The sequence below is a fragment of the Bos taurus genome, chromosome 14 (genome assembly GCF_002263795.3).
Source record: "Bos taurus isolate L1 Dominette 01449 registration number 42190680 breed Hereford chromosome 14, ARS-UCD2.0, whole genome shotgun sequence".
Taxonomy (NCBI): Eukaryota; Metazoa; Chordata; class Mammalia; order Artiodactyla; family Bovidae; genus Bos; species Bos taurus.
Window position 1 is genome coordinate 77,251,318 of NC_037341.1, and position 14,739 is coordinate 77,266,056.

General features: G+C 39.2%; 1 protein-coding gene across 1 annotated transcript; it reads left to right on the plus strand.

Moving 5' to 3' along the window:
- The first annotated feature begins 3,850 nt into the window (after nucleotides 1-3,850).
- LOC100847874 (carbonic anhydrase 1-like) lies at nucleotides 3,851-14,146 on the plus strand. Its single transcript, XM_010812261.3, has 7 exons — nucleotides 3,851-4,069; nucleotides 4,555-4,752; nucleotides 6,219-6,337; nucleotides 9,083-9,178; nucleotides 9,899-9,961; nucleotides 12,448-12,603; nucleotides 13,469-14,146. Exons 1-7 carry the CDS (start codon nucleotides 4,033-4,035, stop codon nucleotides 13,583-13,585), a joined length of 786 nt encoding a protein of 261 aa, XP_010810563.2. The 5' UTR covers nucleotides 3,851-4,032; the 3' UTR covers nucleotides 13,586-14,146.
- Nucleotides 14,147-14,739: the final 593 nt, after the last annotated feature.

A 14,739-nucleotide genomic window follows, 5' to 3' on the forward strand; every position in this document is an offset into this window, starting at 1 on the left:
TAGTTCGGTTCGGTTCAGTTCAGTCCCTCAGTCGTGTCCGACTCTTTGCGACCCCATGAACGTCAGCACACCAGGCCTCCCTGTCCGTCACCAACTCCCGGAGTCCACCCAAACTCATGTCCACTGAGTCAGTGATGCCATCCAGCCATCTTAGGAACCACAGTAAATCTTTTAGCCTCTTTATAGTTCTTTTTGTTTGTGTGTTTGCTGCAAGAATTTTATTTATTGCAAAGGATGGTCAAGAGATAAAATTAGGGCATATGGTTTAAGAGTAAAGATAATATCAACATTTTAGCTGTAAGTTTTTTTCAGTAAATATTTGACTTCTAAAATTCCATTTTAGAAGGTTAAGAAAGCAATCTTTCTTCCCTCTCCCCCAGCCCATTCATACATTTTCATCAAATTTGAAAATTAAGCCAATGTAACTGTTAAAATTAAACATTGCACATCATTCTTTCAACATTTAAATTTTTTTATTTCAAATACTACAATATTTTATTCCTATTTTCTCCATTTTCTTGACATATAGCTTGATACTTCTAAATGTTATCAATTAACCAATACTCTATGAAAATTGATTTATGCAGTTTTACAGTACTTTTAAAATATATATGTTTTCCCATCAGGTTACTTGCTCCTGCACCAGTTCCAAGTACCTATGGATTTCTTCGGAATATTCTAACAGGGCTTGGGAAACCTTCTATAATATATGCTTGCATCCTTGATGGTTTTTAAGGAATAAACTGTTTAAATTAGAAGAGCAGAGTTCAGTGTAGACTAAACTCTTCGGTATGCAGAAGCAGTCCAAAGATTATAGGCTCAGAAAAATGTCCTGTGAGGATGTTACAGGTGAAAGTGGAAGGAACACAAAGGGGACATTTGGATTTAGTGCCGATATTAAGCTGAAAGGTGACGTTTGTAAGCAGAAAAACTGATGAAAGTAAATGAGAGGCGTGTCAGGATGTAAACCACAGATGCTCTTTAAATTGTACATCTTTCTCTGTGTAGCTTTCTGCTCGTGGTCGTAAACAAGCACACCCAAGCTACATACTCGAATAAAGGGTCATAATGGTTAGGATTCAAGCCAATCTTGTGCCTCAACTTTAAATAAATTACCATTCCTATATGAATGTTAAACATGCATGTGATGAGTTGTCATGTAATCATGAAATAAAAAGGGAGTTATCTCTTCTCAAATAGGTTGATTAATACAGTAGTTCAACTTAAAGTTAATTTTAACAAAGTATCAGTCAGTTTAACAAAGTATCAGTCAGCAGGCCTCTTAAATAGACACAACTTAGCAACTGAAGGAAGAAAGAAGAGCAATAACTGACAAAGCGTAGCCTATTTCTATCCCTCTAGGAGCTTCTGGGCAACCTGAGGCTCTAAATCTAAAATAAAGTAACCCAAGGGTCAACACTGACTGTTGGTCATCTTGAGACAGACTAATCTGGATCCACCAAGTCAGTCCTTCTGCAAAAAGAATCAAGGGGAAATTAGTGGGTATTTGTTGACAGTGGAAAGTCAAGAAAGAAGACAAGCGTTGGAAACAAACAGATCTAGGTTTAAACCCTAGCCTGACCCAATGTACACATCCACTTATAAGCATTTATAACCCTGCGGAGTTGTCTTCAGTTTCTTCCTGTGTGAAATACAAATGTTAATGCCTGATTGGGTTATTGTGAGAATTAATGATTTGCTGCACATAAGCTTTTAGCATAGCATTTGAGATATCCTGGACCCTCAATAAATGGTATCTTTTAAGAGTTCCCTTTACGTAATAATTCTTTCCACTTACTAAAGTGAGGAATGGAAACTCAGGTGTCTTCCCATTCTACGTCTGAACCGGTGGGCTGTCAGCACACAGGAGGGGCAGAAAACCTGGCTCTGATAAGCCTGGCTAAGAGCTGTGACAGACCCACTTCCTTCAGAAAGCCCAGGGAGCTCACAGTACGCGAATATGGAAGCAGGTAGGACTCCCAGGCATGGAAAGCGTTACTATGAAGGCTTCTTTTTTCAGGTTGCGTTTCCTCTGAGCACATTTAGAGCCTTGGAAATGCAGACCTAGCCAAGATCTGACACACATTCATTACTCTTCTTTGCCTCCTTGACAAGTCCTGTGAATCTTCTCATCACCCAACAGCTGGCAAGTCTCACCTCAGTGCAGGCTTCAGCTGGACTTAAGAGGATCATAGGCAGAGATAGGAAACTGGGGATCAGCCACCTCCTGGCTCAGCCAGCGGGGCCTTCAGCGGAGATGGAGGCAAAGAAAGCAACTAGACGTGGAGGCTGGAGCCTTGGCTTCTCCCTGGTTGTGGTGAACCCCTCAACTTCTCTCAGCTGCAAAATGATAACTCAGTGTATAGGATTTTTATGTGTGGTGTGATGGTTAAATAATATGAAAGTGTCCTATAATCGTATAGTCGTAGCTCACTCTTTGGGACCCCATGGACTGTAGTACATGAGGTTCCTCTGTCCGTGAAATTTTTCCAGGCAAAAAGACTGGAGTGGATAGCCGTTTCCTCCTCCAGGGGATCTTCCCAACCCAGGGATTGAACCCTCATGACTCTTAATCTCCTGCATTAGCAGGCATGTTTGTTTGTTTGTTTGTTTTTTCCTATAGATTATATAGACCTATACTAAAGAAAGGCTTCTATTTCAATATTTGATGTGTAAAAAAATATTGCGCTGTATGTAATTTCAGTCTTAATAAAATGTTCTCCGTTTATGGTGGCTCTAGGGAGAAGGAAATGGCAACCCAATCCAGTGTTCTTGCCTGGGGAATCCCATGGACAGAAGAGCCTGGTGGGCTGCTGTCCATGGGGTTGCACAGAGTCATACATGACTGAAGTGACTTAGCATGCATGCATGCATTGGAGAAGGAACTAGCAACCCCACTCCGGTGTTCTTGCCTGGAGAATCCCAGGGACAGAGGAGCCTGGTGGGTCTATGGGATCGCACAGAGTTGGACACAGCTGAAGTCACTTAGCAGCAGCAGCGTGGTAAAGAATCCACCTTGCCAATGTAGAAGACGCAAGAGACACAGGTTCAACCCCTGGGCCAGGAAGATCCCCTGGAGTTGGAAATGGCAACCCACTCCAGGATTCTTGCCTGGAAGAATTCCATACAGAGGCACCTGGCGGGCTACAGTCCATAGGGTTGCATAGAGTCACACATGACTGAGCACACACAATGATTTGTTGAATGCATGACTGAGTGCACACAGCTCACAGCTGGCAGCCTGTGAGGCAACAGAAGGGCGGGGAATGGACTATAGTCCAGGAGGTTGCAGAGTTGGACACAACCGTGCTCACACATAAAACAAATCTCCATTTGTGAATTCCAATACTGCTCAAAAACGAGGAACTTGACTCTCATCTTGTATGTCTTCAAAATGTACTGTCATCAATAATATATTGAGTTGGCCTAAAAGTTTGCGTTTTTCCCTAAGATTTTACAATATACTACAAACTGCAAACCCAGTGTATTACAAATGATGAGTGGTTCTCTTATCTGATTTTAAATTAACATCATGATATTGGTTCTGATCTGCCTGTAAATATGCAAATTATTCTCCTGACTCAATTCCTGTTGCTAGTATTGCTTAAGTGTCCAGCAAGGGTAAAAGCTGGGAATCTCAAATGCACAGTCCTTTTTAACTGGAAATTCAAAGCATCATGTGTGATAACTCAGCCATATCTTCTACTAACATGAGAATAACAGGGCTTGGTTTTGCAGAAGCTAAGATTTTGATATTTCTCTTTAACAATATAAGAGAATAAAGCAACTGGAATTGACCTTACCTTTGTGAGCTTTTTTAAACAATACCTTTTTTTTTAACATGCATATACTTCCTGATAGATAAAGATGATGAAATAGTGGGCTGAGTGACTAACACACATGCACAAAGGCAGAGACTTTCTATAAAAACCCTGCGAACTGCGGTTTCAGTTGTCTATCGCACACTCAGTTACAGTCAGTTATTCCAGGTATTGTCTTTGTTTTCAGGAAAAGAAAACTAAGTAGAAGATCATGGCAAGTCCTGACTGGGGATATGATGGTGAAAACGGTAAGCATTCTTCTGCTCATGTAGATCAAATAACGGCTTCTTCCCTTTTCCAGGAAAAGAGATATTGAGCACTTAAAATAACGGTAAAGTCATAGATTAATGGTTTGAAGTGCCTTTGACTTACACCAGCTTTGCATACATTCTCAACAGTTGTCCTTAGGGCCCATGATGTCTACAAAATGTATTCTGCCTCGTTTCTCCTCTCTGCCTCTCAGCCTCTCTCCCTCCCTATGTATGGAGAGGTTTATTGCTAACAGCAAAATAGGTACAGTCTGATCCCATAGACTATGAGACTTCTGTTGACAAAGACACTATTTGCCAGTGTAGCATAGAAAAGGGGCATTCTCACACCTGGGATTTCCATTAAGCTAACCGGAATACCATTTGAGATACCTGAATAAATCTTAATCTAGTAAAACTATATTCCTAAAACTTGGACTCAAGCATTAGATCAGTTTTGATTGTAATCATGTTCGTCCTGGTAGGTCCTGAACACTGGGGCAAGCTGTACCCCATCGCAAATGGAAATAACCAATCTCCTATCGACATCAAAACCAGTGAAACCAAGCGTGATCCCTCTCTGAAACCCCTCAGTGTCTCCTACAATCCAGCCACAGCCAAAGAAATCGTCAACGTGGGACATTCCTTTCATGTAAACTTTGAGGACAGTGATAATAGATCAGGTGAGCCAAAAGGTCCTTCTAATTTGTGTCTTTGACTTTACTGGGGAAATGTAAACAGCAGGGCTTTCAGAAACATGAACACCCATATGCAGTGGGTGCACACGGGTAGCATTGATGCCATCTACTGAGGTATCTTGAAGTTTTAAAATATTTCCAAGTGTTAAAGGTGATTCTGGGGACTCCCAGCTCGGTCTTTTTTCAGCCCTTCTCCTTCTCAGTGACTCTATTCCATCTCTTCTGGTTTCCAATATCTTTATGCTAACTTTACACCCTCTGAATAAACAGTACTTTTTCACAAAATTCTGGAATCATCATGAATATAAAAACTGAAAAGGCAAATATTTTCTAATTGAGATGAGGTTGGACGAGTGCATTAGGGAAGAAATACAGATGAAGAGTATATTTATTTTTTGTGGCCAGGAAAATGGCTCCATAACAATGAATTGCTTCAGTTCAGTTGAGTTCAGTCGCTCAGTCGTGTCCGACTCTTTGCAACCCCATGAATCATAGCATGCCAGCCCTCCCTGTCCATCACCAGCTCGTGAAGTGCTTGGGTACCAGAACCAAAAAAAAAAAAAAAACTGGTCTTGGGTGTATCTTGCATGGAATCATTCTGTGCATAAGTATTTTTGTCTAGCTTCCCCTCTCCCTATTAGATCATAGTAACTGAATTATCTTCATCTCCCAGAATCTAGCATACTTCCTCGCTCACAGGAAAAATCTCAAAACTGTTTACTGAATAATTTACTAAATGACAATTTCATAAATCAGCTCTACTGTCAAAAGGCAAAGTTAGTCATAGCACTTTCCTTCAAGGTTCTGAGCCTAAGTTTTAGACATCTTGGGGCTACGTCCTTTGTTAATATTGGATTAGGTCTGGTACTACGTGTGTTTTATTACTCATATGGTTGGACAGACTCTCTAAAGCAAAATGATCCTTCAGTGTTAGAATTTTAAAAGTGACTCTACCATCCTGCTGGAACTTTCTTTTGGTCCCTGGCTAGGGATTCTGAGTAAAGCTGTCAGAATACCCTCTTGTATCTTGATCAGTTACAAGATACATGCAGAGTGATTTGTTACTAAAAATAAATTGCTAGATATCTTGATGCATACTGTCCATTACTGTCTGTTGAAAGAATGAATGAACTTATAAACTAAAGCAGAATCAAGGAAAGAGCTCTAATCCTAGAATTCACTCATCTTCTAATATGTTTTCCTGAAAACAGGAAAAGATAAAATTATAGCCCATGTGCTGAGAACCATGTAACTCACGCACCATCTGAAGGTGCTCCGCACATCTGAATCCCATCATTGTGGACACGAGGAAAAACCAACAAGACGGAAACTTTAGACTACTGTTTATTTTCATTTCTACTCGCCCCAATTTAATGTTAATTTGTATTAAATGCAAAGACAAGCTGGAGCTCATGACTGTAACACTAATAGCAGTTTCCTTTTTCTTCTAGTGCTGAAAGGGGGTCCTCTATCTGAAAGCTACAGGCTGCGGCAGTTCCATTTTCACTGGGGCATCACAGATGACTGTGGCTCTGAGCACTTAGTGGATGGAGCCAAATTTTCTGCAGAGGTAATGTAGCGTAGTACGTGAGGGAGAGCTACACAGAGCCCTCCCAGAAGTAGCACCCTTATACCATGTGGATGTGTGTTAGTCGCTCAGCCATGTCCAACGCTTTGTGACCCCATGGACTGTAGCCCGCCAGGCTCCTCTGTCCATGGGATTCTCCAGGCAAGACTACTGGAGTGGGTAGCCTATCCCTTCTCTAAGGGATCTTCCCCACCCAGGGATCAAACCAGGGTCTCTTGCATTGCAGGCAGATTCTTTGCCTGTCTGAACCATCAGGGAAGCCCCCCTTATCACTTAAGACACAATTTCAATGGCCCAAAGGAATGAGCATTTTGAGGCCTGTAAAGAATTCCCTTGCTCATTTAAACTTAAACAGTGACACACTGCATTTGGCAATAGGGGAAATTTTTTCACGTGAGGGAGGCAGGTGAATTTGCAGTCAAACTCCTGGGCCTCAGAATCCGCTTTCATTTCAGAATGTCTCAGAGACTGCTGCCTGACATCAGGCTAACCTCAAGGGGAGTTGCTGCTGTCCTTTTAAAGCTCTAACCCTAAGGGGGAACACACCATCATTCTCATTTAAAGGTTCAAGTGTGCACACACCCACAGCAGAGGTGTAGCCAGGCCGAGGCACTCCATTAAGATTTGACTAAGAGGGCCAGTTTAACCTCAGGAGTCATCACAACGAGTAGCATACTCTAGACGAGGGTTTGGGGCTCCCTGGCAGCAGGCCACTACCCTCTGGCCTCTTGACTTGCCTCCACATGGAAGTCTGTGATTCAGTTCAAGACATTCTGCCTGTATATCCACAGTAAAATCAAGAAAATGTGCATCAAACTCTCAACAGAGGGTATGGAGACTGAAAACAAAAAACTTTTGTTCTTTGTATGCATGACTATTCAATAAGTTTGTACCAGCACAGACTGGTTGGCTTTTTTGTTTTACTCTTGTAGAATGAATCTGTAATACACATAGTTTTGCAACAATCTTTTTTTTTTTTTCATTTACCAATGATCATGATCATTTTTCCAAGTCAGTAGGAATTCCTAAAGTCTGTATGGTATTTCCATGTAGGCATATGTTAGAATTTATTAACTAACTCCTACATAGGAACAATTGCAATGCCTTTCGCGTTTCATTCTGCTGTTGTTTTTTGTTCTTTACCAAAAAAATGGGTAATAAATACATTTGTACAAATATCTTACACACTCGTGAAGGCAATTGTGTAGGGCATTTTTGTAAGAGGGATTGTTAGGTACAGAGTATGTGTAGTATTCGTTTTGATAGAAGACTTGGGAATAGTATACAACTAAAACTTACTTTATGTTACACTAGAAAGCCAGGCTAGGAACTTTCAATGGTGCAGAAATCTATTACATGTTTCATTTTTTCCTATTTATTTTTCATAAAATTGAAAGTGGACTGAAATCAAATGGGCTGAAAGTCTAAATTAGTAATAGTATTATGTCTGGGGGAGGATATTTGGCTGTATCTAAGAAATCCGGCAGTTGGTGATGGACAGGGAGGCCTGGCCCTGGGGTTCATGGGGTCGCAAATAGTCAGACACGACTGAGCGACTGGACTGAACTGAACTGAAGAAATCTGAATCAATGAATCTCCTATCTAATTTGAGAAAAGTGAAGTTAATCCAGGCTGGAGGCGAGAGGCACTATCACTAAGTTCGACATATGAGAGGGTAGGGAGGGTGGGAGGGAGACCAGGAGAGGGGAGTGGTGGGGAGAAAGACAGAGCCGAGACAGAGAGGAGACGTGTGGGTGGCGGGGAGAGGACTGCTTTGGTTTAGAGTCATCCAAGCGACCCAGTGATCACTTGACATTAGGTGGACAGAAAAAGACTTTTTCAGGAGTAGCATTTGAGTTCAGCCATAATTCAAGTCAAAATTCTCCCATTTTGACTTGACTTCCCAGAGGAAAGTCAGCAGTTATGCAAAGCCTTAAAGCTGTGGACTAAGTGCAAAGGTCACATCCATGTGCTGCGTGGAAGCATGGATGCCAATCAGTGGAGAAGAGTAAGAATGAATAACTGCAGTTTTCGATTGAGCAGTTAGATGGAAGGTGATGCCTTTTCTTAAAGCGGGAAATTGAAATGGATCTGGAAAAGAGAAAGTCAAGAGTGCTAGTTTAGCTGTGTTAAGTTTGAGATGCATATCAGGCATCCACGTGGAGATATCAAGAAAGCATCAGGAGACGTGCACACGCACTTGGATATACAGGTCTAGAGTTTCACAGAGGAGGTAGGCAGGGGATACTGGTTTGAAAGGTGTCTGGATCCGCTCAGGAGAACCTGCCCTTGGCCACCACTCCAGACATCTCAGGAGCCCCTTCTCACAAAGTTACCAGGTACCTCAAGTTAGAAAATTATTTCAGTTTTTGTCTCCAAACTAGTTAGCCAGAAATACTTGATCTTCTCACACCAAACAGAGAGGTGTTTGGTTTTTTTGTTTAGTTTTAAGAAGTAATATTGAATGGTTATGATATTGTGGAAAAAAGAAGTTCTACTTACTGGTTCCAGGATTTGCAACGTGCCCACTCTGTTCAACTCTATTTTCTTAAGAAAACCCTTCTTAAAAGTCCAAACATAGCCCTTCCCATGTCCTGGATAAAGGGTCACACAAGTTTTGTTTACCCAAGCCAAGATGTATCTGTATATATCAACATGTTAAGGTCTAACCTGCCTTTTCCCTTCACCGTGGTGTGAACAACTGCTCCATCGTGCTGTGTTTTTTAGCTTCATTTAGTTCACTGGAATTCTGCCAAGTACACCAGCTTCGCTGATGCTGCCTCGCAGGCTGATGGTTTGGCGTTGATTGGCGTTTTGGTGAAGGTGAGTCGTAGAGCCTCTCGGAGCTCTGCTAAATTTATTCCTTACCAATGAGACTGCAAACTAGGGTGAAATAGAGCAGAGAGATGTTTGCGTCTCTCTTTTTTGAAATGTGCCCGTCTACTAGTGACTGCACAGGTGAGCAAGCAGGTCTCCGGTATATGTTTGTTCCGCTGGACTTTCCCCTCTTGAAGAGAGAAATACATTTCAGGCAGAGATGAAATGGGAAGCTGTTGATGGTGGCAATAATTTTTTTATTTTTCAGCTCATCTTCCACTTTTCTTCTAAACTTTCTACATCACAGAGTCAGGAGTTTATCAATTTAATTTTCATCAGAAAAAAATATGAAGAGGACTTTTGTCTCATAAAGAAAGTTGAACTGATATTTAATATGGAAGATTCAAATCTTCTGTAGGGGAGTCCCTGAAAAGTCCTATAGGGAAATTACTATTAAATTCAGGATATTTGGGTGACTAACTTTTGGAATTATAGTAATTCTAGTGAATCTTTATTGAACACTTGTAACATACTATTCATTTTACTGATTAGAATTAATAGAACAGACCAAAAAGGTTTGCTTTTGTATTTTAGTTGTGCTAAATTCCTGTATTTTGACTTGCATATCTTTTCTTCAGTTACTGGTTTTAATTTTTTTAAAAGTAACTAAATAGGATTTTACTTGGTAACCATTTTTATCTCACACTTTATTTTTTTAATCTCCAGGTGGGTCAGGCCAACCCAAACCTTCAGAAAGTACTTGATGCCCTAAAAGCAGTTAAAAATAAGGTAAATAGACTCATTAAGTTAGTTTAAATCAGAGAACAAGAATCTACAGAACCTCAGAAATCATTTAATTGCATATTTGATGTGAGGAGTAGGAAGACCTGAGCAAAACCATCAATCCGAAAATCAAGGTGCTGCTTACACGTTCCTGGTTTCTGAGGTCTCTGAGCAGTGATTTATTTGGGTTTCATTTTTCATAGTTACTGCTTATCTATTTCAGCAAGATGAAGCCTGTAGAAGAATAGTTTTCATAGCTTTTTCATACATCATAACTATGATGCCCACTGTCAGCTGAGAAAAAGATGGGTTGTTCTGATATATTTAACCTTAGCTTCACCATTTTGACAATAAAGAGTTAAATCATTGTCAGAGATTTGCCATTGTCATTCACAGTTTGTAGAACTATCATACCTTTATATAAAATAAATCTAGTTCACGTTGAGTCCAAAAAAATTACACTTTTTAAAGTAAGAAAGTTTACAGGTAAATAAGCACTCAATTCAAGAATGTAAAAGATGATAAATGAAAAGAAAGTAGAAGGAAATGATTAATTAAGATGAAGTAAAACATTAATAAAATAGAAAGAAAATGAATAAATACAGGTAAAATTTTATTAATAAAGTGAAAAACTAATTCTTTGGGGAAAAAACAACCAAAAAAGGGCACTTTTGGCACGTTTAATGATGGGGGGGAAACAGAAATACAACAAATTATTACAAATAAGGAAATGGGTCATAACTCAAGATGCATTAGAAGGTTTTAAAAGAGAAAAGTTTGTACAGTGGACCCTAGAGCAACATGGGTTTGAACGGCACAGGTCCAGTGACCTGTGGATTATTTTTTTTGATAAATGCTTGCTCTAGCACCACACAATGATCCCTTAAATGAACCTGCTGATGCACAGCCACGATTATGAGGGACGACCATAAACTTATGTGCGGATTTCTAACTGCTCAAGAGGTCAGCACCCCAACCCCTACATTGCTCAAGGGTCAGCAGTACCACACTACATGAGCAAATTCGAAAATTTAGATCACAAAGATGAATGTCTAGGAAAACGTAGAGAAACTGACTCAAAATATGTTGAAAGTCTAAATAGACCAATAATATAAAAAGAAGTCAAAAAGAATAGTTTAAAAAAAATGTACCTAGTAAAAGAAACCCTAGGCCCAGACCACTTTATGGGGAAACGTCACACAACTTTTAATAAACAATCATGCCACTTTGAACTAAACTGCCTAGATTAGGGGACCAAAAAAACCTAATTCAATGAATTAATTTAATTTAATGAAATTAATTTAATTTAATGAAACCTAATACACAAACTGGGTAAGAACACCACAAAAAGGATATCATAGGCCAATCTTACTTAGGAGTGTAGCTAAAAGAAATATTAAAATAGATTACAGCAAATCATATTCAACAGTATGTTAAAAGAGCCATGCTTTCAAACTAGTAGAATTTACCAAAAGCATGCAAAGATGATTCAGTATTAGACTATCTCCCAATGTAATCCATTACATTAGCAAATTTCACTTGTTAGATGCTTGAAAAATGTTTGATTAAAATTCAATATCCATTCCTGAAGAGTAAAAGAGAGAAAGAAAAATATTCCTCTAAAATTTAAACTGAACTTAAGAAAGAATATCAAATAGACATTTGAAACAAGCATCTAACTTAGTAGTGAAATATTTGAAGCATTTTCATTTCAATCAAGAATAAGACCAGGGTGTCAATTGTGACCACCACAAATGAATATTCCAATAATTGTCCATTCAATGTAGTTAAATAAGGAAAGAAATGAGTACATATTAGGATAAATATTAGAAAAGCAGAGACAAAGCTATCATCAAGTGTAGAGATATGATCATTGACATCCACCTGGAAAACTAGAAAATCAACATAATTAATACACAAGTTCTAATCAAGTTGACTACATAAAATATTAACATATGAATATCAATTTATTTGTATATACCAATATGACCAATCAGCAGAGAAATAAGAATAAAGAATATAGATGATAAACAAATGTTTAACCTTTGCTTACACTTAGCCAAATGAAGAAGGAAGAAGAAGATCAGTCACAATTCTAGTGTAGCGTATTTTCAGTCCTCTGGTACTTTTACTGTTTATATCTACAAACATGTTGTTGTTTAGTCACTAAGTGGTATCCGATTCTTTGTGACCCCATGGACTGTAGCTCACCAGGCTCCTCCATCCATGGGATTCTTCAGCAAAAATACTGGAGTGGGTGCCATGTCCCTCTCCAGGGGATCTTCCCCACCCAGGGATCAAACCTGTGTCTCCTGCATTAATGGGCAGCTGAGCCACCACAAACATACCAGTCATGCAATACTATATAGTAGAAAAACTGATTAAATTCTTTGCTAAGACCTATCTACCAAATAATATGTATGTCATATATGCAATGATGTAAATATTTTACATCAGGGCATAATGATACATTGCTTATCTTTTTCTTTCAGAACAAGAAAGCTCCATTCACAAATTTCGACCCCTCTGTCCTCCTGCCTCCATCCCTGGATTACTGGGCCTACTCTGGTTCACTGACTCACCCTCCTCTTCACGAGAGTGTCACCTGGATCATCTTTAAAGAGACCATCAGTGCGAGCTCGGAACAGGTAGAGTGTCAGAGGCGCATGTGCAGGAATTGGAAGTGCAAAGCAGGAATATCAGTTCAATTCATACTGAGAGCAATTATTACTGCCATTCGATTTTAGAGAGTTCCCTTTGCCTTTCAACTGAAAAAGATTTATTAGTGACATCAGGTCTATTTAATAGTCAAAAAGTAGAGTGTATTTATAAGCACTTTTTTTTCTTTATGTAGAGATTCAGAATTCCCGCTCTTCTTTTCACCTTAATAAGGAAAAATCCAACCTCTTCAGGGAACTGTGACTCTCCAGTGGCATACCTTGATCATTGACGTTGGTTTTCCATTCTTTTTTAAAGCTTAAGCTCTTCAATATTCAGTAAAATATCTCATTAATCACTGTTTATAATTTTGATAAAAACTGCCATTGATTGAGCAGCTCTTTTCATCAGGTGCCTTACGTACATTCTGTCAGTCAAGTCTCACAGCAAACCTGCAGTGTGACCTGTTGGTATAAGAGCTAACACTTCTTTAGCATAAGCTACATGCCAAACGCCATTCTAAGAACCTTATCTGTGTTGAGCCATTTAGCCTTCACCAAAACACAATGAAATAGTACCGTATGGAAACATAGGCGCCAAGCAGGGAAGTCTCTTACCCAAGTGTGAGAAAGCTGGAATGCTAATCCAGTCAGTCATCAATAATTTAAGCCAAATGCTTGGTGCAAAGACATGTGGAAGTACTGTTGGCTTCCTCCCTTTCCATCAGTGAAACCATTGCAGTCTTCAACCTGATTTTCTAAATAACATTGCATCAATCATATTAGGAAAAAAAAAAAGTGTTCTGTGTGACATCAATATCTTTTGCTTCTCTAAACATGTTATCCTTCCCCCAAGCTGGCGCAGTTCCGCTGTCTGCTAGCAAATGCTGAAGGCGATGGAGAACTCTGCATCAAGCAGAACCACCGACCACCCCAGCCTCTGAAGGGCAGGACAGTGAAAGCTTCATTCTGATGGGCCCAGGAGGAAGCTCATCTTCCCTCAAGAAGCACAGCTCTGCTTCTGACATAATCCTAGAAAACAAGCTTTAAAAACACGTTTATTTCAATACTAGCAAGACAGCCTGCTTGCAAATGCAAAATCTTTTTCTTCTTTCTGTTGAACTCAAATAGTAATCTGGAAGTTCACTAAACTTGTGCTTAAATTCAAATCCATTGCATTGACTTCCTTATCTTGCAATTAAGGCATACTTGATTTCTTAATGACTTTTATCCCTCCCCATTTTATTCTGTTTAATTGGACCAAAAAGCATTTTATCCCTTTCTTCTTGTCTATTATGTACTATACTTTTAAATGGCATTAGGTTTCTACTCCGTTTACATTCGAGAATCTTAAATGCTTTCATTTGCAACATTATTCTGATGCAATATCAGGTCTATTACTCAAATACAATGACCTAAGAGCAGCTTGAGATGAAATGTTAAGAATTCATTTGCTTACTCTTGAAGGCAAATATGCAGCTACGATGACAACTGGATTTTATATTATGATGAAATAAATGGCCCAACATTGCTACCGTTTGTGTGCTCTATTATGAAAACCATGTGTCTCATATAAGAACTGTCACTTCTGGTTATTCCTCCACCTGTTAGCAAGGCCAATGGGGATGTTCCATCATTATAACTAGTTAGCCTACATGAAGAATCTGTACGTCAAATTTGGAAGAAAAATCACCTGTGACTTATTTTTAAAAATAATGAAGGAATCACTTGACTTAGAATCATATAGAAACATCACATAATCTTTTAGTCTGGTGTGTACTTAACCTGAAGTCAGTTCTTTCTGAAGCCATATCTACACTCAGAATTCTACAAATCTTGTGTTCAGCGTTTAGTTTTGTGATTTACTTATTTCTCTTCTTTAAGAAATCATAATGGCAATCAAAACCCACATCCATTCCCATGTTCCAGTCTTGTCTAATGTCACAGAACCAGTCAAAACTGCTCATGTAATCATGGTTAAAAAGACAGACAAACCAGATTCTTTATTGCTCTGAGGGCAATAAAGATCCTAGGAGACATCTTTGTACCTCAAAATCCTAGGAAATTTTTATTTGGAGCCCAGAATTTAAGTGAATCTTTATTAAAAATGGCAGGGCCAAGGAGCAC